The 27,169-nt window shown below is 42.0% G+C and overlaps 1 protein-coding gene across 1 annotated transcript in view; it reads left to right on the forward strand.

Moving 5' to 3' along the window:
• The first annotated feature begins 581 nt into the window (after positions 1-581).
• LOC143138926 (plasma membrane calcium-transporting ATPase 1-like) overlaps positions 582-27,169 on the forward strand; it is a 42,882-nt gene continuing 16,294 nt past the window's right edge. The window contains exons 1-14 of the mRNA XM_076299407.1: positions 582-777; positions 5,611-5,808; positions 6,164-6,421; positions 7,190-7,315; positions 7,910-8,063; positions 12,147-12,292; positions 12,522-12,736; positions 12,926-13,168; positions 14,063-14,304; positions 23,911-24,148; positions 25,386-25,565; positions 25,652-25,739; positions 25,831-25,937; positions 26,211-26,402. Of these exons, the coding sequence (XP_076155522.1) occupies positions 582-777; positions 5,611-5,808; positions 6,164-6,421; positions 7,190-7,315; positions 7,910-8,063; positions 12,147-12,292; positions 12,522-12,736; positions 12,926-13,168; positions 14,063-14,304; positions 23,911-24,148; positions 25,386-25,565; positions 25,652-25,739; positions 25,831-25,937; positions 26,211-26,402 (2,583 nt within the window). The remainder of the gene's footprint in view (positions 778-5,610; positions 5,809-6,163; positions 6,422-7,189; positions 7,316-7,909; positions 8,064-12,146; positions 12,293-12,521; positions 12,737-12,925; positions 13,169-14,062; positions 14,305-23,910; positions 24,149-25,385; positions 25,566-25,651; positions 25,740-25,830; positions 25,938-26,210; positions 26,403-27,169) is intronic.

A 27,169-nucleotide genomic window follows, 5' to 3' on the forward strand; every position in this document is an offset into this window, starting at 1 on the left:
GATATACTTTTCTCTTGCCAAAACAGGAGTTCTGAGTCAAGCGAGCTTATAGCCTCCTCCATGGCAGCTCTATGTAACAGAGCTAATTTTAGCTTTTCTTGTCGGAAGGAGTCCTTGTAGATATTCCCCCTGGTAGAGCCAGTGTACAACCGACCTGTCACTGTGTGATTCATGGTTGAGTGACAGACATGCTGCCTGCAGATGATACCCATCAGCTTGACTCCATCATTAGGTTCTTGACTGATGTGAAGCTGCAGATTGGACAGGCATAAAAGTATGTAAACAAATAAACAGAAACAAACAGCCATTCACCCCCTAACTGCTTTTATTTACAGATGTAGTCCATTCCAGGCAGAACCTTACAGGTCTTCAATCAAACTCCCGACTGAAGATGACTAAGTAAAGACTCTGGAATCTAAAAGAAATGGACGCCTGTTTGCTCAAGTTCCTGGAGTCTCGCAGCACATGCCCCTGAGGAGCCGCAGAGGTTTATGGGAAATCCGGGACTCTGCCACTGAGGATTGTGTCGGCCTTAAGGGAGGCCTTCTTTCCACCACTGCGTGGTGTGCCGCCGTGAGACCATGGCCAAAAACTCATATCGGGGATCAAAGCACGCCAAGGCGGCGGAGGCCAACCATGACGTGGATTTTGGCTGCTCGCTCAAGGAGCTGCGCTCTCTCATGGAACTCAGAGGGCCGGAGGGCTTGCAGAGGGTCCAGGAGACCTACGGAGATGTGCACGGACTCTGCAGCCGCTTGAAAACCTCCCCCGTAGATGGTAAATATGCTTCACTTGTCATATACCTGCAAACATTACACAGCCACTACTGAAAGGCCAATCAGAAGGTATTCTGTCAGATGGATTAGTGACACATACACTTCTACATAGTGCATATTATTTGTTTGGTTGATATAGTGGAACACCTCCCTTGAACTGTATGGCATTTCGTATTAGCTCACATTGCATTCCATTCTGAGAGTGTCACCCTTGGCTCTGTCATGTTTCTGAATCAGCCTCCCATGGATTTGCAGACTGTATCAGGTGCATAGCGTGAATTGTTACCGGAAATGGCAGCCAGATGGAGTGGATGGCAATGGCTGGAAGTACTTTAGACTGGGCAGACAATACTTTTGATTGTTGAAGCAGTAGGAGATAGGAAATGGTCTTTAGAGGTTTTGGTGAAGCATAACAAGGTTAGTCTACACTCTTCAGGTTGCTAGTCAGAAAACAACTTTATGAAGAGTAAAGTCATTTCTGAATCAATAATTACAGTTATTACTCATTACACCCATTATCATCTTACTGATACATGTTTACTAATAGTAAATGGACAGCAATATCAACTCTAACACACTGTGCAGGAATGGTAGATGGTTTGGTTCTTTGTATCTTTTATAAAGTCTTTTTCAAACAAGAACATAATCCAATTTTAAAATAATTGTTAAAAACAACAACGTTCAGGGTACATTTAGCTGAAAAAAGGATTGTCTTGATGTGGTACTAGAGTAAATGCTGTGTTGTTGTTGTGTGGTAGGCTACCAGAGTAAATGTTGTGTTGTTGTGTGGTACCAGAGTAAATGCTGTGTTGTTGTGTGGTACCAGAGTAAATGCTGTGTTGTTGTGTGGTACTAGAGTAAATGCATTATACTGAATGTAGGGCCAAATATATTGACTCATGTTTTGATGTGGCACCCAATTGTTCACCATTATATTGCAAATATTGGCACATAGTTTTTGTTATATAGTTTGCGTATTTGGGTTTATTATGGACCCAGTTGAAAGCACAATAAGTGTGCAATAAATATTGTTTGATAAATAGTATGCTATACACAGTCTATAGCGCAGTGAAGCTAATGTTACTGTGCTGCAGTCTATAGCGCAGTGAAGCTAATGTTACTGTGCTGCAGTCTATAGCGCAGTGAAGCTAATGTGACTGTGCTGCAGTCTATAGCGCAGTGAAGCTAATGTGACTGTGCTGCAGTCTATAGCGCAGTGAAGCTAATGTGACTGTGCTGCAGTTCGCTGCTTCCATTTTGTCACCTTTAAAAAGTGTCCTCTTGAGGTAGCCAGACAGCTGTTTAAAAAGCGTCCTCTTGAGGTAGCCACACAGCTGTTTAAAAAGCGTCCTCTTGAGGTAGCCAGACAGTTTTAAATGTCAGTGTGTCTCCAAGGCATGTCATAGCCCCAGTCTCGTTTTTGGTGGTTATTTGTATGGTTATCACAAAGAATTGAGGATCTAGAAATGGCACTCTAATTATGTACTTTAGGATGCACAGTAATGCTTGGATAGAGTTTATGTTTTATCAAATAATGGTTTAGACACGTATGTTGTATAACCAGATATAACCAGTTCATTATTGGACCAAAACAGTATATTTTGTTATTTGACCAAAGATATTTCCACAGTAATATCAGACAAACCCCAGCTGAGCATAAAACCAGCCTTACTCATAAAATGTGTAATTCTAGTGCTGTTATATGTAAAGTAGTGGTGTTGTAGCACAGCCCTTTGGGTCAACACACACATGCATTCCCTAGCAGTAGCTCTAATTCAAATGGTGAAGTCATATCCGTGAGGTCAAGCTAGTTTGTCAGTGAGATGTTCTTGCTTATTCATACTATCACATCTGAGCCATTATGTTTGTGGAACTGTAGGATAAATCACATGTGGATTTCCAGTCATTTGAATTCTTCTAAGAGAGCAGTTTTGGCGCAACTTCACTTTCAAGGTGCTTGGTCAGGGTAGATATAGGGATGAACTGAATAAGAAAACCGAGGTTTTTGTTGTTAATTATATCCTTTAGTAAAATGTAAACAAAAATATACGTAAAAAGACTGAACCATTTGTAAGTGTTACAGGCCTTCATAGCTCCATCTTATAATGTCCTGGTCAGCACACCTACTGTAGTGCAAAACTGATAACATAACAGCTAAACATCAGCCACTGCCATCAGTAAATGTCATGTCAGATATCAATCAACAAGGCCGATATCAATCAACAAGGCCGACATTGGCCAATACCAATGTTGATGATATATCGGTGCATCTCTTAAAACAGGATTCAAAGGGAAATCCAGCAAAACTTGTGGATAAAAATGTCAATATTTTCTAAATGTATTTACATATTAAAAAAACATTAATATTTACATATATTTGGCCATTTTTTATCCACAAGTGTTGCTGGATTTCCCTTTGAATCCTGTCATGATGTTTCCTGGTTGGTTTGACACGTCTCTTACTGTGGCAGCAGTAATACGGTGGCAGGTGGGAGCAGATCGATTTACCTCGTGTAATCCCACTCACCTTAAACCTCAAAGCAGGCACTTCATTGCTCCGTTTGGTACTAATCTCTCTTGCTCATGCACTGTTGCTGGAACGTTTTTGATGTTGCTTAATCTGACTGACTCTGAAGTTTAGAACAGAGACGTTTGAGTGAAATTACTACATGTAGCTCAAGGTTTGCTGGAGAGGGCCTCAATTGGTGGAGTGGAGGTCATGTGTTACGCATGCCATGTTAGTCAGGCCCGGAGTGAAAGCTTAGGGAGAGGTGAGGACCAGTGTTGCTTAGAGAGGACTTAGTGGGAATAAGCGTGCTAACAAAGCACTACAGGTCAAGAGGCCTCGCCACAACCAGGCTCCCCTCCCCCTCACCATCATTCAGTGACTAGTATCTTTGTAACCTCTGAAAGTACATCACTGTTGTCTTACATCAACTCAGTGAAAAAATAGCTAAATCTGTGAAAGAATTTGATCTACGTAGTTTGTGAAATTGAAATGAGGCGTTGTGAATTGTGAAGTAGCAGTCTCCATTTAAAGCAAACCTAGGACAGTCCTTTAGAAGAACCCAGGCACACATGTGGTCAAGTCAAGTATAGTCACGTCATGTTTATTTATGTAGCGCATTTCATACACAGAGGTCATTAAATGTGCTTTACATAAACAAAAGCAAACAGTAATAACAAATAAAAGCATAGAAGGGCAATATAGTCAAAGAATAGTTTAAAAGGTAATGATCATAATAAAAAGCATAAAACATAAAACGCACAAGGTAAAATCATTTAAACATAAACAATAATTAATAAGACAAAATAAAAGCAAAAGTAATAATATGATGGAATCTTACATTTTGTTGACAGTGCAGATGTTTTTTTAACTCAATATGGAGGGTTTTTTGTAACAAATACATCTTTCAACTGTTTATTACAAAACTTTGTATTTCATGATCTCAGACTGAGTATGACTCATTTGAAGAAGTTTATATTTAGAGATTTATTGAAGGTTAGAATGAAGGATTTTAGAGTTGGGTTACTTCGGAAACATTGTAGAATATAATAAAAATTATAGTTTCTGCTTATTTGTTGCCAAGGTTGCTTAAAAAAGACTTGTGGGGTATACTACGAAGCACGTTAGACATATCTAGGCTATGTAGACATATCGAGGCTTGACAAAGCCTTGACTCAGGGGTATACGTTAAGTGATACTACGATAGCAGTTATGTGATATATTTGTCAAACTAGGCTTTCAGCTCAGATCTGTGCGCGTTCTCGGTGTTGGGATGACGTTGGCCAATCGTGAAACGTGGAGACGCACAAGACCGCCTCTATTTAAAAACAATTACTTCCGCATTCATGAGCGATAGCTTAATCTACACTGCGGTAATTTTTTGTGTCTAACCTATAACATCAAATAAATCAATTGTCATCAGTTGTTGTATGGTATGCACGTCCATAGTGGGATATTTGCACGCACAGCACTATTAAAGCGCATTCGAGATCCAAAATGTTAGTAGAGGCAGAGCTCCACCTGTAAGATATATGACAGAATCCTACACGTTAGATAACTTCGTTTTTAAGACAATTGATTGGTCAGAGGGCGGTAGATTACACGATTTGAGCTATAACTTAGCACATAACCTCCTCCCGACCAGGTTTGGTTGACAGCATAAGATACCATGGTGATATAGCGACACTAAAACAAATCCACTTTCGTGTCATAACATACCTCGCTAACCCACTAATCGAGATTCGTAGTATAGCCCATTGGTCAGCTATCAACATGGACTCAGATGTTTGTGTTGGTGGATTTTTTAGATAGGCATAGTGTTCCCCTTTAAGTGGCGTAGTGTTCCCCTTTAAGTGGCGTAGTGTTCCCCTTTAAGCATTGTAGGTGTCAGCAGAGCTACAGGCCTGCAGAACCAGCAGACCAATCAGAACAACCCTAATTTGCACATTAGAATCCTTCAATATATCATTCAGTGCATAGAGGTGAATGTGTAAGACATAGATTGTTATATTGACATATACAAGATGTGCTTCATACTAAGGTAACAACTGTAATGTCTGTTGAGTCCATTCATAACTGATGTTCATTTAAAACTAATGAAGGGTTTCTGTTTTGTCTTCGGCAGTAAAGGTGTTTTTTTTTTAACTGAACTTTAACTGAGTAGGATCCATCGAGTCATAGTAACATGATAAAGACTCCATTTGTGTCTGTCCACCTATGTTGAGATCATACCAAAGTTAAAGAAAGAGGCTTGGAATAAACTTGATTTGGTATGTTATGTACATTATGTAACTTGAAGGGTCTAAATGATGTTCTATTTCCTCATAGGGTTAACTGGAAATGCGGAGGATATCAATAGAAGAATAGAAGAATTTGGGAAGAACTTCATACCTCCTAAAAAGCCAAAAACGTTCCTTCAGTTAGTATGGGAAGCATTGCAAGATGTGACTTTAATTATTCTAGAAGTGGCAGCCATCATTTCACTAGGCCTTTCATTCTATCGACCTCCTGATGCAGAAAGAGAACGTAAGTAAGCACTTTCACATTCTACAATTCAGTTGTATTTCCATTGACCTAATTTCAGTGTTTATCTGTAAATGGCTGTGAAGTAATGTATGGATTTGTATTGATACACACACTCAGCTGTAAATAACTCAAGTAATGTGTCATGCTCATGTCCTTACTCATGCGTGAGCTTTGTGTTATTCTTATTCTATTCTCCTGTATGTATTATTCGTATTATTTATCATTTCTTAAACATGATCCACTGTTGAAGTTGATTTGGGTCGCACTGCTGTTGTCCTTCTGCTGCTGAGTGCAATGTTGTGATGCTGCAGACTGTTGTCCTTCTGCTGCTGAGTGCAATGTTGTGATGCTGCAGATTGTGGGAAGGCGGCCGGAGGGGTCGAGGACGAGGGGGAGGCCGATGCAGGCTGGATCGAGGGGGCCGCCATCCTCCTGTCCGTCTGTGTGGTGGTGCTGGTGACCGCCTTCAACGATTGGAGCAAAGAGAAGCAGTTTCGCGGCCTCCAGAGCCGCATCGAGCAGGAACAGCGCTTCACGGTCGTCCGGGGAGGACAGGTCATCCAGATCCTAGTGGCTGACATCATAGTCGGCGACATAGCACAAATCAAATACGGTAATAGTTTAGTTTAGTTTATTAGTTTAGTTGACAGGGACCATGTACAGAACTAGTTCTATACCAGAGTTAGCTAGTTAGCTAATTTGCATCTATGGTCCCTGGGCAGGAGTTAAAAAGACAATAAAATACATACAAAACATTACAGACAGTATCAGCAACAAGACAACAACAGCAACAACAACATTACAGATATAACATCATACAAATCACATAATACATTTGGTGTTCTGTGTACAGGTTCAATGATCGCATCATTGAGTCTTCAAAAAAGTTTTAAAACTGTTCAGAGTTGCACAATTCCTAATATGTAGTGGAATTGAGTTCCATTTTCCAGTAGCTTGGAATGAGAATGCTGATTGCCCAAAAGTGGCCTACTATTGTGGACTAGCATGGCTCGATTTTCAGTGTCCTAGTGCTTCCTCAAATATTTACTTTATAATTGACAGAAAAGAAAGCAATCATTTGGACAATCATTCGTAGCCTTTAATTGTGTATGTCAGAATGGGTCTGTCAATTGGAGAAAACTCTTGGCAACCTCCACTGACTCTATACTGTTTGAGTTGTCATTAGTACTGTGTTATTATTTCTTTTCTTTTTTTTCATTTTTAAGCTTTAATTTTAAATTGTCTGTTGCATGACCTGCTTAATGTGCTACTGTGTTGCATGACCTGCTTAATGTACTACTGTGTTGCATGACCTGCTTAATGTGCTACTGTGTTGTGCAAATGTGAACACCTGCGTCTCCTGTCTGGTGCTTGTTTCCAGGTGACCTGCTTCCTGCGGACGGAGTGCTAATCCAGGGCAACGATCTAAAGATCGATGAAAGCTCTCTTACTGGAGAATCAGACCATGTGAAGAAGACACTCGATAAAGACCCCATGTTGCTCTCAGGTGATGCAGCCCTGTCATTTTGCTAAATCCCTCTTTCCATGCCATAATAATTTGTGCCATAATGGCTGTAAGGCTAAGCTACACCATACCGAGCTACCGAAATGAGAGACCCCTCTCATCCAAACCTCCAGCTTGTTCCAGCTTCTCTGGAAGACGTAGATGCTCCAGACATTTGTTTTGACAAGATCATACCTCAGTGAAGATATTACATTATAGATCGGTTGGTTGGTACACAATGCCAGGGTGTGTGTAGATATGTTGCAGAGCACAAGAATAAGGCGTCTCATTGGTCTTGTTTTAGGTCTCGCTCTGCTCAGCTCTGCTCAATTGCTGCCAAAACGTGCTTACTGAGTCGCTGCTCACAATTTATCTATAGCTATCCTGCAGTAACGTGTCAGGTGTAATATATGAACAGCGTCTGGAAATATGTGTTGGAATGGTTCACAGAAATGGAACAGAATGTTCCCAGAGACGGAATGATGGAGAACACCTACGCCTGAGTCTGAGGAGGAAATGATAATTGTCTCAGTTCTTCTATGTTTGGAACAATTTTGCATCCAGTGTGTCTGACTTCAGCTGATTTGTCTCTTCCAGGCACCCATGTCATGGAGGGCTCAGGGAAAATGGTTGTGACAGCTGTGGGTGTCAACTCCCAAACAGGCATCATTTTCACCCTGCTCGGGGCAGGAGATGATGATGATGATGATGATGATGATGAGGAGAAGGAGAGGAAAAAGAAAGAGAAAGAAGAGAAAAAGAAGGAGAAAGAGAGGAAAAAGAAGGAAAAGAAAGATAAGAAAAGTAAGATTTCCCTGGTTAGCCTCTCGCTAAATCCTCTTGTGAACAGAGAATCGTGCTGGTGCAGACTCAGATATTGTTGGAATGGAGAAACATGAAAGATCACAATGACCTTGAGAATAATAAAAAAATCACAATGACCTTGAGAATGATAAAAGATCACAATGACCTTGAGAATGATGGTTTGATGCATTAGATGTGATGGGAACATCAGAGACGAGATGAGCAGCACTTAGCTGAGTCCATGCTGCTGTGCCACTGATGACTCGGCTCCTTTTCTCTGCACATTTGCCAAAGTGAAGACTTTTCTCAGACTGTACCATCTTCTGTTTCTCACAGGCAAAAAGAATGAAGGCGGGGAGAGGAAGAAAGGTGAGTTGGTTGAGCCTCACCCTGTGTTGCCTGTAGTTATGACTTCTGGAACAACCCGGAGTGTGTGTGGCTAATCGGGCCTCTTGGGGCAAGCGGCCAGAAAAGGCTCAGACACACACAGCTGGGAGCTGAACTCTGATACCAGCTGTGTGACGCAGGTCCACTCCAAATTACGGCCTCCCGGTCCACTCCCAACCCCACACACTCTATTACGGCCTCCCGGTCCACTCCAAACCTCACACACTCCATTACGGCCTCCTGTGTGCACGCGGTCTCGGTGGAGTCACTTTGTCAGTTGAGGTGTACCGTGTTGAGAGATCGTGCAATGAGTTGAATTTAGCTGTGAGTGGGAAAAGAATATTAGAGATGCTATATGTTATCTTTTCTGTCCAAAATTTAAATGAAATATACGTCCTACTCACTGTTCAGGAAAATATGCCCTGCTCACTGTTTTTATACAGTTAAATCACTATTAAATCGTTATCATCCACGTACATACTGTGAAAGTTTATGATGAAATCATACAGCACTTATCAGTTCATATTTAAACACATGTAAACCTTATAGAGGGACCGATTAGACACAGCCAGTGACAAGAGCCAAGGTGTTGATAGTAAAGTACCAGTAGTTGGCTCCCTACTGTGATCTGTGTTTCTTTACCCCCATATGGTGCGGTGTGTTGCACTGGTCAGGCGCTCCATATGGTCAGGCGTGTGTGCTGGCGGGATGAGTGGCAGGTGCTCTTGCCTCTGTTCACAGCGATTAGCGCCGAGAAGCTTAAAGCCCGTGAGCACGGCTGCTCTTCTTTTAGTCCCTCTATTTTCCTGCCCTCAGCTGGCAGACATACATGTACACACACAAAACACCCACCCACCTGCATGCAAACACACACACAAACACACACACACACACATGCACATACACAAATATGCATATGCAGGCAAATACACACATGCATGCATGCACTTATGCAAACACGTTCACTAGACACACACACACACACACACACACACACACACACACACACACACACACACACACACACACACACACACACGCACACACACACACACACACACACACACGCGCGCACACGTACATATACCCAAACAATACGTACGGGGCCTGCAGCTCTAACAATAGTGCAGGTGTGGCTTATGACTGTGGCTTATTCATTTATGCTGGCGCTTGTTTTTGCCTTGCAATGAGTCTGCTGTGAGAGATAATCCTCCAACCAGGATTACAGACCACTACTGATATCATCACCAGCAGACCACTACTGACATCATCACCAGCATACCACTACTGACATCATCTCCAGCAGACCACTACTGACATCATCACCAGCAGACCACTACTGACATCATCACCAGCAGACCACTACTGATATCATCTCCAGCAGACCACTACTGACATCATCACCAGCAGACCACTACTGATATCATCTCCAGCAGACCACTACTGATATCATCACCAGCAGACCACTACTGATATCATCACCAGCAGACCACTACTGATATCATCACCAGCAGACCTTACTCCACCCATCAGCAGTCCACTGCATTGTAAATATAATCATTTCAAAGCATTATATACATAATGGAATACAACCAGGAAGGGACAATCATGTGAAAGTACCTGATGTGAGAGGAAGAGTGAAACCAGAGGTCAAAGTGTTGCATGTGCACTCATCTATAGGTTAGGATGGTGTTGCATGTGCACTCATCTATAGGTTAGAGTGGTGTTGAGATGCATGTGCACTCTATAGGTTAGGATGGTGTTGCATGTGCACTCTATAGGTTAGGATGGTGTTGCATGTGCACTCTATAGGTTAGGATGGTGTTGAGATGCATGTGCACTCATCTATAGGTTAGGATGGTGTTGTGTTGCATGTGCACTCATCTATAGGTTAGGATGGTGTTGAGATACATGTGCACTCCTCTATAGGTTAGGATGGTGTTGAGATGCATGTGCACTCTATAGGTTAGGATGGTGTTGCATGTGCACTCTATAGGTTAGGATGGTGTTGAGATGCATGTGCACTCATCTATAGGTTAGGATGGTGTTGTGTTGCATGTGCACTCATCTATAGGTTAGGATGGTGTTGAGATGCATGTGCACTCCTCTATAGGTTAGGATGGTGTTGAGATGCATGTGCACTCTATAGGTTAGGATGGTGTTGTGTTGCATGTGCACTCTATAGGTTAGGATGGTGTTGAGATGCATGTGCACTCTATAGGTTAGGATGGTGTTGAGATGCATGTGCACTCTATAGGTTAGGATGGTGTTGAGATGCATGTGCACTCATCTATAGGTTAGGATGGTGTTGCATGTGCACTCTATAGGTACGAGTGGTGTTGAGATGCATGTGCACTCTATAGGTTAGGATGGTGTTGAGATGCATGTGCACTCTATAGGTTAGGATGGTGTTGAGATGCATGTGCACTCATCTATAGGTTAGGATGGTGTTGCATGTGCACTCTATAGGTACGAGTGGTGTTGAGATGCATGTGCACTCTATAGGTTAGGATGGTGTTGAGATGCATGTGCACTCTATAGGTTAGGATGGTGTTGAGATGCATGTGCACTCTATAGGTTAGGATGGTGTTGCATGTGCACTCCTCTATAGGTTAGGATGGTGTTGAGATGCATGTGCACTCTATAAGTTAGGATGGTGTTGAGATGCATGTGCACTCTATAGGTTAGGATGGTGTTGCATGTGCACTCCTCTATAGGTTAGGATGGTGTTGAGATGCATGTGCACTCTATAGGTTAGGATGGTGTTGAGATGCATGTGCACTCTATAGGTTAGGATGGTGTTGCATGTGCACTCCTCTATAGGTTAGGATGGTGTTGAGATGCATGTGCACTCTATAGGTTAGGATGGTGTTGAGATGCATGTGCACTCTATAGGTAAGAGTGGTGTTGAGATGCATGTGCACTCTATAGGTTAGGATGGTGTTGAGATGCATGTGCACTCCTCTATAGGTAAGAGTGGTGTTGTGTTGCATGTGCACTCCTCTATAGGTTAGGATGGTGTTGTATGTGCACTCTATAGGTTAGGATGGTGTTGAGATGCATGTGCACTCCTCTATAGGTAAGAGTGGTGTTGTGTTGCATGTGCACTCCTCTATAGGTTAGGATGGTGTTGAGATGCATGTGCACTCCTCTATAGGTAAGAGTGGTGTTGTGTTGCATGTGCACTCCTCTATAGGTTAGGATGGTGTTGAGATGCATGTGCACTCCTCTATAGGTAAGAGTGGTGTTGTGTTGCATGTGCACTCCTCTATAGGTTAGGATGGTGTTGCATGTGCACTCTATAGGTTAGGATGGTGTTGCATGTGCACTTCTCTATAGGTTAGGATGGTGTTGAGATGCATGTGCACTCCTCTATAGGTTAGGATGGTGTTGCATGTGCACTCTATAGGTTAGGATGGTGTTGCATGTGCACTCTATAGGTTAGGATGGTGTTGCATGTGCACTCTATAGGTAAGAGTGGTGTTGTGTTGCATGTGCACTCCTCTATAGGTTAGGATGGTGTTGAGATGCATGTGCACTCCTCTATAGGTTAGGATGGTGTTGCATGTGCACTCCTCCACAGGTTAGGATGGTGTTGAGATGCATGTGCACTTCTCCATATTTAAGGATGGTGTTCCTCCACAGGTAAGGATGGTGTTGAGATGCAGCCCCTCAACAGTGACGATGGAGCAGAAGCCGAGGAGAAAAAGAAAGCCAACATACCAAAGAAAGAGAAGTCTGTGCTACAAGGGAAACTAACCAAATTAGCAGTACAAATCGGCAAAGCGGGTATGTTTTGATCAGTTTTCTTCATCAATATTAAAAGGATTGTTTTATATGAATGGTAATTAAACCCATGCATATGCATGTATGTGCGTGCGTGCGTGCGTGCGTGCATGCGTGTGTGTGTGTGTCTGTGCGTGCGTGTGTGGGTGTGTGTGTGTGTGTCTGTGTGTCTGTGCGTGCGTGCGTGCGTGCGTGCATACGTGTGTGTGTGCGTGTGTGTGTGTGTATCTAGGCCTTTTGATGTCAGCCGTCACGGTCATCATCCTAGTGGTGCTCTTCGTGGTGGACACCTTCTGGGTCCAGGGCCTGCCGTGGATCAAAGACTGCACTCCCATTTATATTCAGTTTGTGGTCAAGTTCTTCATCATCGGCGTCACTGTGCTGGTGGTGGCCGTGCCTGAAGGACTCCCACTAGCCGTCACCATCTCACTGGCCTACTCTGTCAAAGTGAGTCATTTGCATACAACGCAGAATTTAAATATTACTATTTTAAAGCCATTTTGTGGTTGATGTAAAATATTACATTTAATAAAACATAGACAAATAGATCAATATAAAATGTTTAGGTATAGGTGATCCACTGTTGATGATCTACTCCACTCTGGGATTGAGAATGTTATACTTTTGTACTTCCAGAAAATGATGAAGGATAATAATCTTGTGAGACATTTGGATGCCTGCGAAACCATGGGCAATGCCACTGCTATATGCTCGGACAAGACTGGAACCTTGACCATGAACAGGATGACAGTGGTGCAGATTAATATTGCAGACAGACATTACAGAAAGGTCCCAGAGCCAGATCTCATTCCTGGAAAAATCATGGACCTACTCATAACAGGCATCGGCATCAACTGTGCATATACCACCAAAATTATGGTAGGATAATTGTTTTCTGTCTTTCAGGTTTTGGTGTTCCACCTGTTTTTACACGAGCAACACAAGCATTAGTTGTCCTGACTCCTGAGCAGCCATTTGAAAAACAAAGCAGTGGAGCAGTAAATGGCCTGCTATGTGTGTGTGCCCCCTGGTATGGCCCTGTGTGTGCCCCTTGGTATGGCCTGCTATGTGTGTGTGCTCCTTGGTATGGCCTGCTATGTGTGTGTGCTCCTGGGTATGGCCTGCTATGTGTGTGTGCCCCTTGGTATGGCCTGCTATGTGTGTGTGCTCCTGGGTATGGCCTGCTATGTGTGTGTGCCCCTTGGTATGGCCTGCTATGTGTGTGTGCTCCTGGGTATGGCCTGCTATGTGTGTGTGCCCCTTGGTATGGCCTGCTATGTGTGTGTGCTCCTGGGTATAGCCTGCTATGTGTGTGTGCTCCTGGGTATGGCCTGCTATGTGTGTGTGCCCCTTGGTATGGCCTGCTATGTGTGTGTGCTCCTGGGTATGGCCTGCTATGTGTGTGTGCCCCTTGGTATGGCCTGCTATGTGTGTGTGCTCCTGGGTATGGCCTGCTATGTGTGTGTGCTCCTGGGTATGGCCTGCTATGTGTGTGTGCTCCTGGGTATGGCCTGCTATGTGTGTGTGCCCCTTGGTATGGCCTGCTATGTGTGTGTGCTCCTGGGTATGGCCTGCTATGTGTGTGTGCTCCTGGGTATGGCCTGCTATGTGTGTGTGCTCCTGGGTATGGCCTGCTATGTGTGTGTGCTCCTGGGTATGGCCTGCTATGTGTGTGTGCTCCTGGGTATGGCCTGCTATGTGTGTGTGCTCCTGGGTATGGCCTGCTATGGGGTCGGTGGTAAATGGAAGTGCTGTTTGTTTGTTTGTCACCAGTCTCCTGAGAAGGAGGGCGGATTACCGCGCCAAGTGGGCAACAAGACCGAATGTGCCTTGCTGGGGCTCGTCATGGACCTGCGCCGAGACTACCAGGCCGTCCGGAACGAGTACCCCGAGGAGAAGCTCTACAAAGTCTACACTTTCAACTCCGTCCGCAAGTCCATGAGCACCGTCATTAAGAAATATGACGGAGGATACCGCATGTTTAGCAAGGGAGCGTCGGAAATCCTTCTGAAAAAGTAAGAAAATCACTATAGACATCACAGTCACTATAGCATCACTATAGCCATCACAGTCACTATAGCCATCACAGTAACTATAGCCGTCACAGTCACTATAGCATCACTATAGCCATCACAGTCACTATAGCATCCACAGTCACTATAGCCGTCACAGTCACTATAGCATCACTATAGCCATCACAGTCACTATAGCATCACTATAGCCATCACAGTCACTATAGCCATCACAGTAACTATAGCCGTCACAGTCACTATAGCATCACTATAGCCATCACAGTCACTATAGCCATCACAGTAACTATAGCCGTCACAGTCACTATAGCATCACTATAGCCATCACAGTCACTATAGCATCCACAGTCACTATAGCCGTCACAGTCACTATAGCATCACTATAGCCATCACAGTCACTATAGCATCACTATAGCCATCACAGTCACTATAGCATCACTATAGCAGCCACAGTCACTATAGCAGCCACACTCACTATAGCCGTCACAGTCACTATAGCATCACTATAGCCGTCACAATCACTATAGCCGTCACAGTCACTATAGCATCACTATAGCCATCACAGTCACTATAGCCATCACAGTCACTATAGCATCACTATAGCAGCCACAGTCACTATAGCCATCACAGTCACTATAGCCTCACTATAGCCGTCACAGTCACTATAGCATCACTATAGCCGTCACAGTCACTATAGCATCACTATAGCCATCACAGTCACTATAGCCGTCACAGTCACTATAGCATCACTATAGCCGTCACAGTCACTATAGCATCACTATAGCCGTCACAGTCACTATAGCATCACTATAGCCATCACAGTCACTATAGCCATCACAGTCACTATAGCCGTCACTATAGCAGCCACAGTCACTATAGCCGTCACAGTCACTATAGCATCACTATAGCCGTCACAGTCACTATAGCATCACTATAACCGTCACAATCACTATAGCCGTCACAGTCACTATAGCATCACTATAGCCATCACAGTCACTACAGCAATCACAGTCACTATAGCATCACTATAGCCATCACAGTCACTATAGCCGTCACAGTCACTATAGCATCACTATAGCCGTCACAGTCACTATAGCCATCACAGTCACTATAGCCGTCACAGTCACTATAGCATCACTATAGCCGTCACAGTCACTATAGCATCACTATAGCAGCCACAGTCACTATAGCAGCCACAGTCACTATAGCCGTCACAGTCACTATAGCATCACTATAGCAGCCACAGTCACTATAGCAGCCACAGTCACTATAGCCGTCACAGTCACTATAGCATCACTATAGCCGTCACAGTCACTATAGCATCACTATAGCAGCCACAGTCACTATAGCATCACTATAGCAGCCACAGTCACTATAGCAGCCACAGTCACTATAGCCGTCACAGTCACTATAGCATCACTATAGCCGTCACAGTCACTATAGCATCACTATAGCCGTCACAGTCACTATAGCATCACTATAGCCGTCACAGTCACTATAGCCGTCACAGTCACTATAGCATCACTGTAGCCATCACAGTCACTATAGCATCACTATAGCCATCACAGTCACTATAGTATCACTATAGCCATCACAGTCACTATAGCCGTCACAGTCACTATAGCATCACTATAGCCGTCACAGTCACTATAGCATCACTATAGGAGCCACAGTCACTATAGCAGCCACAGTCACTATAGCCGTCACAGTCACTATAGCATCACTATAGCCGTCACAGTCACTATAGCCATCACAGTCACTATAGCCGTCACAGTCACTATAGCATCACTATAGCCGTCACAATCACTATAGCCGTCACAGTCACTATAGCATCACTATAGCCGTCACAGTCACTATAGCATCACTATAGCCGTCACAGTCACTATAGCCGCAAGGATTAAAGTTCTCCGTCGTACGACGGATTTCCGTCAATTTGATTTTAGAAATGTCATATTTGAGATCGATGCAGATCCGATGAGAAAAAAAAAATAGGAGGGGGGGGGGGCTATCACCTTTTCTTTTCCTTTTTTTAAGGAATTAATGTGTGTGATGGTAAATGTTTAAAGACCTAATAGTGTTCTTGAGAACTTTCTGTGTCTCAATCAGTGACGGCTCAAGAAGATAGCCTAGCCCAGGGGTTCCCAAACTTTTCCATGACAAGGCCCCCCAAATACCACTAGGTTCTGGCCAAGGACCCCCTTAATGTGTTATTAAACCCATAGACAATAGTACGGCAAATGAAAAAATACATTAAGATAATCCTAATAATTATTTTAGCCACAAGCACTTCGCAATGGAGAATACAGTGTGTAAACATTGCATTTGGAGCTTTCTGCTATATGAGAGCTATCACTCTACTATTATTCCCAGTCATTATAATGTTCATATGCACCAAATTATTATAATGACATTGTATAACAACTCTCATAGTAATAGGTATATTTCAAATGTATTTATTTGTTGCTTTTATTTTTCCTTCCAATTTGCTGAGGCCCCCCTGGCACCCCCTTGCGGCCCCCCAGGGGGCCCCGGCCCCCACTTTGAAAACCACTGGCCTAGCCTACCTCAGCCATGAGTTCCGCTTTGTTTATGTTGTAGCTACACACTTGTCTCATTGGCCTGGGGCGTTTGCTTAAAAAAAAGAACACATATGGAGGACTAATAACGGTCTAAAAGTTGGATTATAGTGACACAATGCATGACAAATGCAGCTGATGAGGTTGGCAAATCCGTTTAACTTTTTTGGATATGATATTGTGAGCTCTATGTGCGAATTCGGAGAAGAAGCGTAGGCTGTGTTCTTTCCGTTCATCAATGTAGACAATTTCTTACTATCGCGAACTCTTGTCAGGGGAGGTCATTCATTTTGGGTGTCACCTATGACTTGAACAGATAGCCTGCTATGCCACCCCATGTAGGCTACTATTATTGTTACAGTTTTTAATCAATGCAACTAACATTATGTGTAAAGCGACGCAATATAAACCGTATGCAATGTATTATCCCGTCTGTTATGACATGTACAACAACGTTTTTCACAATTTGCAACGGAAGGTTTTGACTGAGCGTGTTAACATAAAATAATAATAATATTGTCATCATCGCGAACTGTTTAGTAAGGGGGTCAGTCGTGTTTGTGACGCACAGACAGCCTTGTAGCCTATTTTGCTTTAGGCCTCACTTTTAACGACAGTAGGTTGTGAGTGTATGTTGACAAAAAATAACCATGCAATCAAAATAGTCAACTTAAAACTTTGCTATAAAATATTATTAATTTATAGCACAAAACCATAACCAGTATGCCTACCAGAACCTCGCATATTAGCGTCATTTGTGTGCGTCTATTTGGCAAGGCCACTAGCTGTCATGGATGCGTTGTTGCTAAAGGAAGGCAGGTGTCAAAAGTTAAAAAATAAATGGAGATGGGCAGCTGTTGGAAATAGGGGAGAACTAACAAGCCATGGTGTAAAGAAATGAAAGTGCCAGGGGCAGTGTTGGGCAAGTTACTTCAAAATCGTAATGTATTATGTATTACTGTCATTTCAAAGTAATTTGTTACATTATAATATTACTGTCTCTGAATTGTAAGGCATTACATTACTATTGTATTACTTTTAAGTTACTTTTACCAAAATATCTAGAAATATGGATTTGGAATTCTAAATGCAGTTTATTATGCTCAATGCAGCTCATTGCACTTCTAATGGAGGGCGATGTGGTATAACATAATGACTGAGCTAGGCTTAAGGCTAACAACAGTAGAATGCAATAGGCGCAGTGATGGCTCATGATGCAATACAAGGAACAATCATAGCCAGAATTTTGTTAAAAGCAGACAAAAGGTCGAAGTCTGGTCAATTGTGCTAGAAATGCTGTAACTTTAGGCTTAGGCCTACTCATTAAACTCAACAGAGAGCCACTACCTGTATATTGTAACCCAGAACTGGTCAAGACAGGCTACACAGTGCCGCTGCTGGCCATTTTGGTGCCCTAACTGGTGAAATACAGTATTAACCCAAGTATGTCATCATATGGTCAACTATAAAGATGTAGGCTAATCTGCCTGTTCCCAGGGATGGGTAGTATTTCTGAAACATGTAATATGTATTTCAAATACAAAATAGTATTTTGTCATTTGTATTTTATTGGGTTGAAGGAAATGGCTCTGTATTTTGTATCAAAATACTTTATTGGTGTGTATTTTTGTATTTTAGAAATACTGCAAAATACTATATGTGAAACACACTAAAAAAAGTAGATACTACACACAGGTGTAATGAATAATTGGTAATTAGGCAACAATGGTTTATTTTTATCGCAATCAGCTAATGTGAGAACAGCTGTGTTCAAAGACACTAACAGCTTTTCAGTGACGGCTATTGTTGAAGCATCAGCTCTGGTCTGAAGCACTGGTGTGAAGTCGTACGCAAGTAAAGATGAGCAAGTTTACCTGTGCAAGTTCACATAAGGACACCGACAAAGGCAACCATGTCCTATTGTCTCCATGCCAATCTTTAACAGAAAAAATGTCAGATATCTCAATGAACCACAATGACATCAATAGATGGTAAGGTGTTGAGTGTGTTTGAATTCCCTTCCTTGTAGCATCCATTTCTGCATTCTACAGTGGGGACAAGTTCACCTTGTTTAATTAAATAACAATTCTATTTCCTTATTAGCTGCATACTTGAGGTTGGAGATATTAAGGCATATCAAGTTTCTCACATACTGGAACTTCAAGATACATAGCCTTATGATTTTCTTATTCAGTTCTGCACTGGACTTGAATTACGACACGCTAACCATCGCAAAGTGTTCTGATGCTGGGAACAGGCAGGGATGGGCAAAAATACATCAGAATGTATTTCAAAATAAAATACCTAATACCCTCATTTTTAATGTATCAAAATAAACTACAAAATACAGTAACCATATTATGTATCAAAATAAAATACTGTATTTTTGTATTTAGAAAATACTCAAAATACTTTTTTCAAGGAAGTATGAAAGCACTGCAAAAAAAGCTTTTTAATATCCCAAACATTTAGCCTATTAAAACTATATAGTAAAAAACAATACAATTTGGCCCGTCATACCAAATAGTATACCGTATGCAAGTTCATGTAGTGTGATCAGAAGAATAATTCAAGAATTTACATTTACATTTAGTCATCTAGCTGATGCTTATCCAAAACGACTGACAGAGCTTTCAATTAACCACATTATAATCAATAGGCCAAAATCATAATTGTGTATCTGTGCCGAATTTCGTAATTCAAGTCCAGTGCAGAACTGAATAAGAAAATCATAAGGCTATGTATCTTGAAGTTCCAGTATGTGAGAAACTTGATATGCCTTAATATCTCCAACCTCAAGTATGCAGCTAATAAGGAAATAGAATTGTTATTTAATTAAACAAGGTGAACTTGTCCCCACTGTAGAATGCAGAAATGGATGCTACAAGGAAGGGAATTCAAACACACTCAACACCTTACCATCTATTGATGTCATTGTGGTTCATTGAGATATCTTTTCTGTTAATGATTGGCATGGAGACAAATGGCGTTTTACAAACGGAAGTTCGGGAGGAGCGTGACAGAATTTGCCATGCCTCCTTCAATCAGTCAGGTTATTTATTTATTATGCTTTTGTCTTTATGCAAATTCAGGAATGTGAACTAGTGAATAGGACATGGTTGCCTTTGTCGGTGTCCTTATGTGAACTTGCACAGGTAAACTTGCTCATCTTTACTTGCGTACGACTTCACACCAGTGCTTCAGACCAGAGCTGATGCTTCAACAATAGCCGTCACTGAAAAGCTGTTAGTGTCTTTGAACACAGCTGTTCTCACATTAGCTGATTGCGATAAAAATAAACCATTGTTGCCTAATTACCAATTATTCATTACACCTGTGTGTAGTATCTACTTTTTTTAGTGTGTTTCACATATAGTATTTTGCAGTATTTCTAAAATACAAAAATACACACCAATAAAGTATTTTGATACAAAATACAGAGCCATTTCCTTCAACCCAATAAAATACAAATGACAAAATACTATTTTGTATTTGAAATACATATTACATGTTTCAGAAATACTACCCATCCCTGGGAACAGGCAGATTAGCCTACATCTTTATAGTTGACCATATGATGACATACTTGGGTTAATACTGTATTTCACCAGTTAGGGCACCACAATGGCCAGCAGCGGCACTGTGTAGCCTGTCTTGACCAGTTCTGGGTTACAATATACAGGTAGTGGCTCTCTGTTGAGTTTAATGAGTAGGCCTAAGCCTAAAGTTACAGCATTTCTATCACAATTGACCAGACTTCGACCTTTTGTCTGCTTTTAACAACATTATGGCTATGATTGTTCCTTGTATTGCATCATGAGCCATCACTGCGCCTATTGCATTCTACTGTTGTTAGCCTTAAGCCTAGCTCAGTCATTATGTTATACCACATCGCCCTCCATTAGAAGTGCAATGAGCTGCATTGAGCATAATAAACTGCATTTAGAATTCCAAATCCATATTTCTAGATATTTTGGTAAAAGTAACTTAAAAGTAATACAATAGTAGTGTAATGCCTTACAATTCAGAGACAGTAATATTATAATGTAACAAATTACTTTGACGATTTTGAAGTAACTTGCCCAACACTGCCTGTAGGTGGCATTAATTATATAGTAAGTGTACCCTGTAGCCTCGTTTTGGTTTAAACAATGTTAAACGTGTGAATAAGGCGAATACTCCCTTTAAAGAAAATTTCAATTTATTTGCTTAGGGGGATAGCCCCTTGAGATAAGATATCTCGTTTTCGAGGGGGTCCCCAGGACAAACAGTACAGTACAAAAACAAAAACAGAACACTGAACAGGACAACACTTTCACACATACAGTACATTCACACAAAATCTCCCCCACTCCCACCCCAACGTCACCACCCTTGAGGAAAATAACAATAGGTCATAGCATGGCAGTATTCAGCCTACACATTTACAAAATATATTCAGTATAGGTGTTACGGAGAATAGTACTCAGCACATTACCAATATACATATACAGACACCTAATCATAATTATTCAAAAACATTTACATGTGGAGTTCGCCTGTAAGTAGGTCAGAATGGAAAATTTGAATGAGTGAAGGCAGACTATGGATCTGATATGCCTCGGCAGACTATTCCAGTCGTAGGGCGCTCTAAATTTAAATGCCCGTCTACCAATCTCCTTTGTAATATTTGGCACCGTGAACGTGGGGTGTTCAGTGTGCCGCAATCTGTGGCTAGGTCTGGGTGGAATTAGATAGTCTTTAAGGTATTGGGGGAAGTCAAGGTACACACATTTAAAGATGAACTGATACCAATGAAACTGTCTTCTGGCTTTTGGTGATAGTAAGTTCAGGGAGTCATACAATACACAGTGATGGGTCATAAACAGACATCTTAGAACAAATCTACACAGGTTATTAAATGCTACAGTTAAAGGTTTCAGGTTTGAGTCTGAGGTGTTTTGATAAACAACGTCCGCGTAGTCTAACAGTGGGAATATTAGTGATTTAACAATTCTCAGCCGCGTTGGTTGAGAGAAACAGTTTACTGATCGATACAAGAAACGTAGGCAATTGTTTTTTTTTACTTTGCTGTTTGCATCTTTTTGTACATTAAAAACCAATAGGTCGCGACCGCAAAAGGGGTGCTATCTCTATAGGTAGATATGAAGAACGTATGACTTATGGCCTGAAAAAAGTTCAGTCAAACGATTTTTTTTCACTTTAATCCCTGTAGCCGTCACAGTCACTATAGCATCACTATAGCCGTCACAGTCACTATAGCATCACTATAGCAGCCACAGTCACTATAGCAGCCACAGTCACTATAGCCGTCACAGTCACTATAGCATCACTATAGCAGCCACAGTCACTATAGCAGCCACAGTCACTATAGCCGTCACAGTCACTATAGCCATCACAGTCACTATAGCCGTCACAGTCACTATAGCATCACTATAGCCGTCACAGTCACTATAGCCGTCACAGTCACTATAGCATCACTATAGCCATCACAGTCACTATAGCATCACTATAGCCGTCACTGTCACTATAGCCGTCACAGTCACTATAGCATCACTATAGCCGTCACAGTCACTATAGCCGTCACAGTCACTATAGCATCACTATAGCCATCACAGTCACTATAGCCGTCACAGTCACTATAGCATCACTATAGCCGTCACAGTCACTATAGCCGTCACAGTCACTATAGCATCACAATAGCCATCACAGTCACTATAGCATCACTATAGCCATCACAGTCACTATAGCATCACTATAGCCATCACAGTCACTATAGCCATCACAGTCACTATAGCATCACTATAGCCGTCACAGTCACTATAGCATCACAATAGCCATCACAGTCACTATAGCATCACTATAGCCATCACAGTCACTATAGCATCACTATAGCCATCACAGTCACTATAGCATCACTATAGCCATCACAGTCACTATAGCCGTCACAGTCACTATAGCATCACTATAGCCGTCACAGTCACTATAGCATCACTATAGCCGTCACAGTCACTATAGCATCACTATAGCCGTCACAGTCACTATAGCCGTCACAGTCACTATAGCATCACTATAGCCATCACAGTCACTATAGCCATTACAGTCACTATAGCATCACTATAGCAGCCACAGTCACTATAGCCATCACAGTCACTATAGCCATCACAGTCACTATAGCCATCACAGTCACTATAGCCATCACTATAGCAGCCACAGTTACTATAGCCATCACAGTCACTATAGCATCACTATAGCCATCACAGTCACTATAGCATCACTATAGCCATCACAGTCACTATAGCCATCACAGTCACTATAGCATCACTATAGCAGCCACAGTCACTATAGCCATCACAGTCACTATAGCCGTCACAGTCACTATAGCATCACTATAGCCGTCACAGTCACTATAGCATCACTATAGCCGTCACAGTCACTATAGCCGTCACAGTCACTATAGCCATCACAGTCACTATAGCCATCACTATAGCAGCCACAGTCACTATAGCCATCACAGTCACTATAGCCATCACTATAGCAGCCACAGTCACTATAGCATCACTATAGCCGTCACTATAGCATCACTATAGCCGTCACTATAGCCATCACAGTCACTATAGCCATCACAGTCACTATAGCCATCACAGTCACTAGTTTCTGGGAGAGCTGGTAATGTTGACTGAAATAGTTGTACTTTACAATAAGGCTTGTCTGGTCATTTAAACAGACACAGAATAGTAAAGATCGATGCATCATCACAAACCTACCGTGAATCAGAAACACAGTTGTTTCCTCCATGGATAACATTTCGGACATTGAAATGACCACTAAAAAACACAGCCAACACAATGGGTCATTTTATTCCCCAGCCTAATTCTAGCTTTGTAAATTGGCTTGTAAATAGCATCTGAGCATGTTTGTGACGGACCAAAGTTGCATACCTACAGAGAACAAGGTAAAACACACGTTCATGCATAAAAAAAACAAAAGCCTGACATGTCAATCATTTGTTCAGGTGTTGCAGAGTGTTGACAGGCACAGGTGAGGCCAAAGCGTTCAAGCCCAGGGATCGAGACGACATGATGCAGCAGGTCATCGAGCCCATGGCGTCCGAAGGCCTGCGCACCATCTGCCTGGCCTACAGGGACTTCCCCACCTCGGACGGAGAGCCCGACTGGGACAACGAGACCGACATCCTCACTGCCCTCACCTGCATCTGTGTAGTGGGCATCGAGGACCCAGTGAGGCCAGAGGTGAGGCAGTTGCCTCTCACAGTGCTTTACACTCCCATGATGGACCGAACCACTTCACCTCACTATTACTTATTTTTGGAAACTTGTGACTTTTACTCCACTACATTTGAAAGACAAATACTGTACTTTTGACTACACTACATTTGAACTATGAGCTTGAAGTACTCGTTACTTTTAACCACATTTAATTCTTTAAATGCAATAATACGATAGACCATTTTGAAGTTCATTTTTTCAATAGTTCTATTTGAACTTGGCTGAATTGGCTTTGGTAATGATGGTGACAACAGATTCTTCATCAGAACATCCTCCATGTAGCCTGGGAGAACCTAGACGAACCTGTTAGCAATTGAGATTTGAGAAGTGGTATGGTGTTAACCAAGCTATCCTCCATGATCATTCCGAAATTGGAATGAAATTAGACAATCACCTGACATTCACCACATAGCTAGATCTTTACCCTACATTATTAAATGATAAATAATCTACTCATAATTGAGTTTTCTGGTTTTGTATTCGGCAGTGAAAATGTTTTAGATTTGTGAACAGAGAATGAATAATGATTAAAATTATATTATTGCATCCATTTGAACAGTTGCAAAGTTATGAAAATAGGTCAAATGTTTTTGTTGGATGTATGGAGCTAAAGGTCTCTTCAAGTCCTATGACCGACCAAAGGATGTATACCCTATTAATGACCAAATAAACATTACATTACAATACTGTTAAAAAGGCCAAATAGTGATTAAAAAGGAAAAATACTTCTGAATACTTACCGGTAAGTATTAAAAAGCAAGTACCGGTACTTCTGTACTTCAACTTAAGTAAAAATCTGACTTAGCAACTTTCACTTGTATTGGAGTAATATTTGACATGGTGTATCTATACTTTCACTTAAGTAAAGGAATTGTGTAGGCTACTTCGTCCACCTCTGCTGTTGTATGATCTAATGCAAATATGTTAGTGGGTTGGACAGTGTACAGGGCCATTTTGGTGACAGTTGTGCTTGTTTAGATGCCCCTCCAGCACAGCTACCCTCAGGTGAGCCCTGTGTGGGCCTGATTCCTGCTGTCTTAATGAAGAGGCCTGTGTGGTCCTGATTCCTGCTGTCTTAATGAAGAGGCCTGTGTGGGCCTGATTCCTGCTGTCTTAATGAAGAGGCCTGTGTGGGCCTGATTCCTGCTGTTTTAATGAAGAGGCCTGTGTGGGTGGGTGGGGGTCCGTTTGTCCTGATTAGGTCCCTGACGCCATTAAGAAGTGTCAGCGAGCTGGTATCACCGTGCGCATGGTGACCGGGGACAACATCAACACTGCGCGGGCCATCGCCAGCAAGTGTGGCATCCTGCATCCAGGAGATGACTTCCTGTGCATTGAGGGCAAAGAATTTAACAGGCGGATTCGGAATGAATTAGGGGAGGTTAGTACAGCCTTTGCTTTGCATCTCCATTCCTCTGCTTATCCTATGTCACTGGGGTCAAGCGTGATCTTTTTATTCCATTGTAGATCGAGCAGGAGCGCATTGATAAGATATGGCCAAAGCTACGAGTACTGGCCAGGTCCTCACCCACAGATAAACACACTCTTGTTAAGGGTAAGTCTTACTGTGTTTAAAGGGGCTTACAGTTGAGCTCAAGCACATTTTGCAGTTGTTGAAAAATTCTCTCTTGTGATATTCTGTACAGGTATAATTGATAGCACAGTTCTTGAGCAAAGGCAAGTTGTGGCTGTAACAGGAGATGGAACCAATGATGGCCCTGCACTGAAAAAAGCTGATGTTGGATTTGCAATGGTATGTATCGTCAAAAATGTGTTTTGTCAATAACAAAGTCTTATACTCTGAATTTAACATCGAATGTAGTCCAGATCTAAATTAGAGGACCCCATCAATAACACATTTGATTGTTTTTTGAACGATTTACAATGACGGGTCATATCACAAAACTGTCTTCTTGTCAGGGTTGATGTATATTGAAATGACTTGACTCCTGAAGGAATGCTTGATCTTGATAGCACTGGTCTCCTTTGGCTATTACTTCATCCTGATATGACTGTCTCTCTTCAGGGCATTGCTGGAACAGACGTGGCCAAAGAAGCCTCGGACATCATTTTGACAGATGATAACTTCTCCAGTATCGTCAAGGCTGTGATGTGGGGGAGGAACGTCTATGACAGCATCTCCAAATTTCTGCAGTTCCAGCTCACAGTCAATGTGGTGGCTGTGATAGTAGCCTTCACAGGAGCCTGCATCACACAGGTGAGCCTTCACATGAGCCTGCATCACACAGGTGAGCTGAGATAGTAGCCTTCACAGGAGCCTGCATCACACAGGTGAACTGAATTGGAAAATACTCCTTTACTAATAAAACAGGATGGTAATAAAACAAATCATGCAATGGGTTTGCTCTCCAGTTTGGAGACCACCTCACCCTGCTGGTGATAATGTAATAATGACTCTTATGCATGAATGTTGCCTTAAACATGACACATAGCTAAAACCTTTTGTGTAATGTGTAATCTTTTGAGAATAGTTCATTTGTCATTCTATATCTGTTGACACCCCTAAGTGTGGCATATCCTAACTGGCTTATGGGAAAAGTCTTTGTAAGGACCAATTTTATACAATAGACCTTTTTTATGGTCAACTACATACAGATCTTTTATATTGTTTTAATTTGATCAATTTTGATCAATTTTTATATTGTTTTAATTTGATTAATCTTGAATCAAAGGATGTAATTACATTTTACACAGACATTCCATGAAATCTGTAGTTGTGTGACTGAGCATTACACAATCAGGTGAAGTCACAATGCACAATATAGCTAAAGAATGCCTTGAGCATGACACAATCAGGTGAAGTCACAATGCACAATACAGCTAAAGAATCTCTTGAGCATGACACAATCAGGTGAAGTCACAATGCACAATACTATGCTAAAGAATGCCTTGAGCATGACACAATCAGGTGAAGTCACAATGCACAATACAGCTAAAGAATCTCTTGAGCATGACACAATCAGG

This window comes from Alosa pseudoharengus, unplaced genomic scaffold, assembly GCF_046254945.1.
Source record: "Alosa pseudoharengus isolate Yale_2024_CS ecotype anadromous, Long Island Sound unplaced genomic scaffold, YU_APseudo_1.1 YU_APseudo_1.1_scf_10, whole genome shotgun sequence".
Taxonomy (NCBI): domain Eukaryota; kingdom Metazoa; phylum Chordata; class Actinopteri; order Clupeiformes; family Clupeidae; genus Alosa; species Alosa pseudoharengus.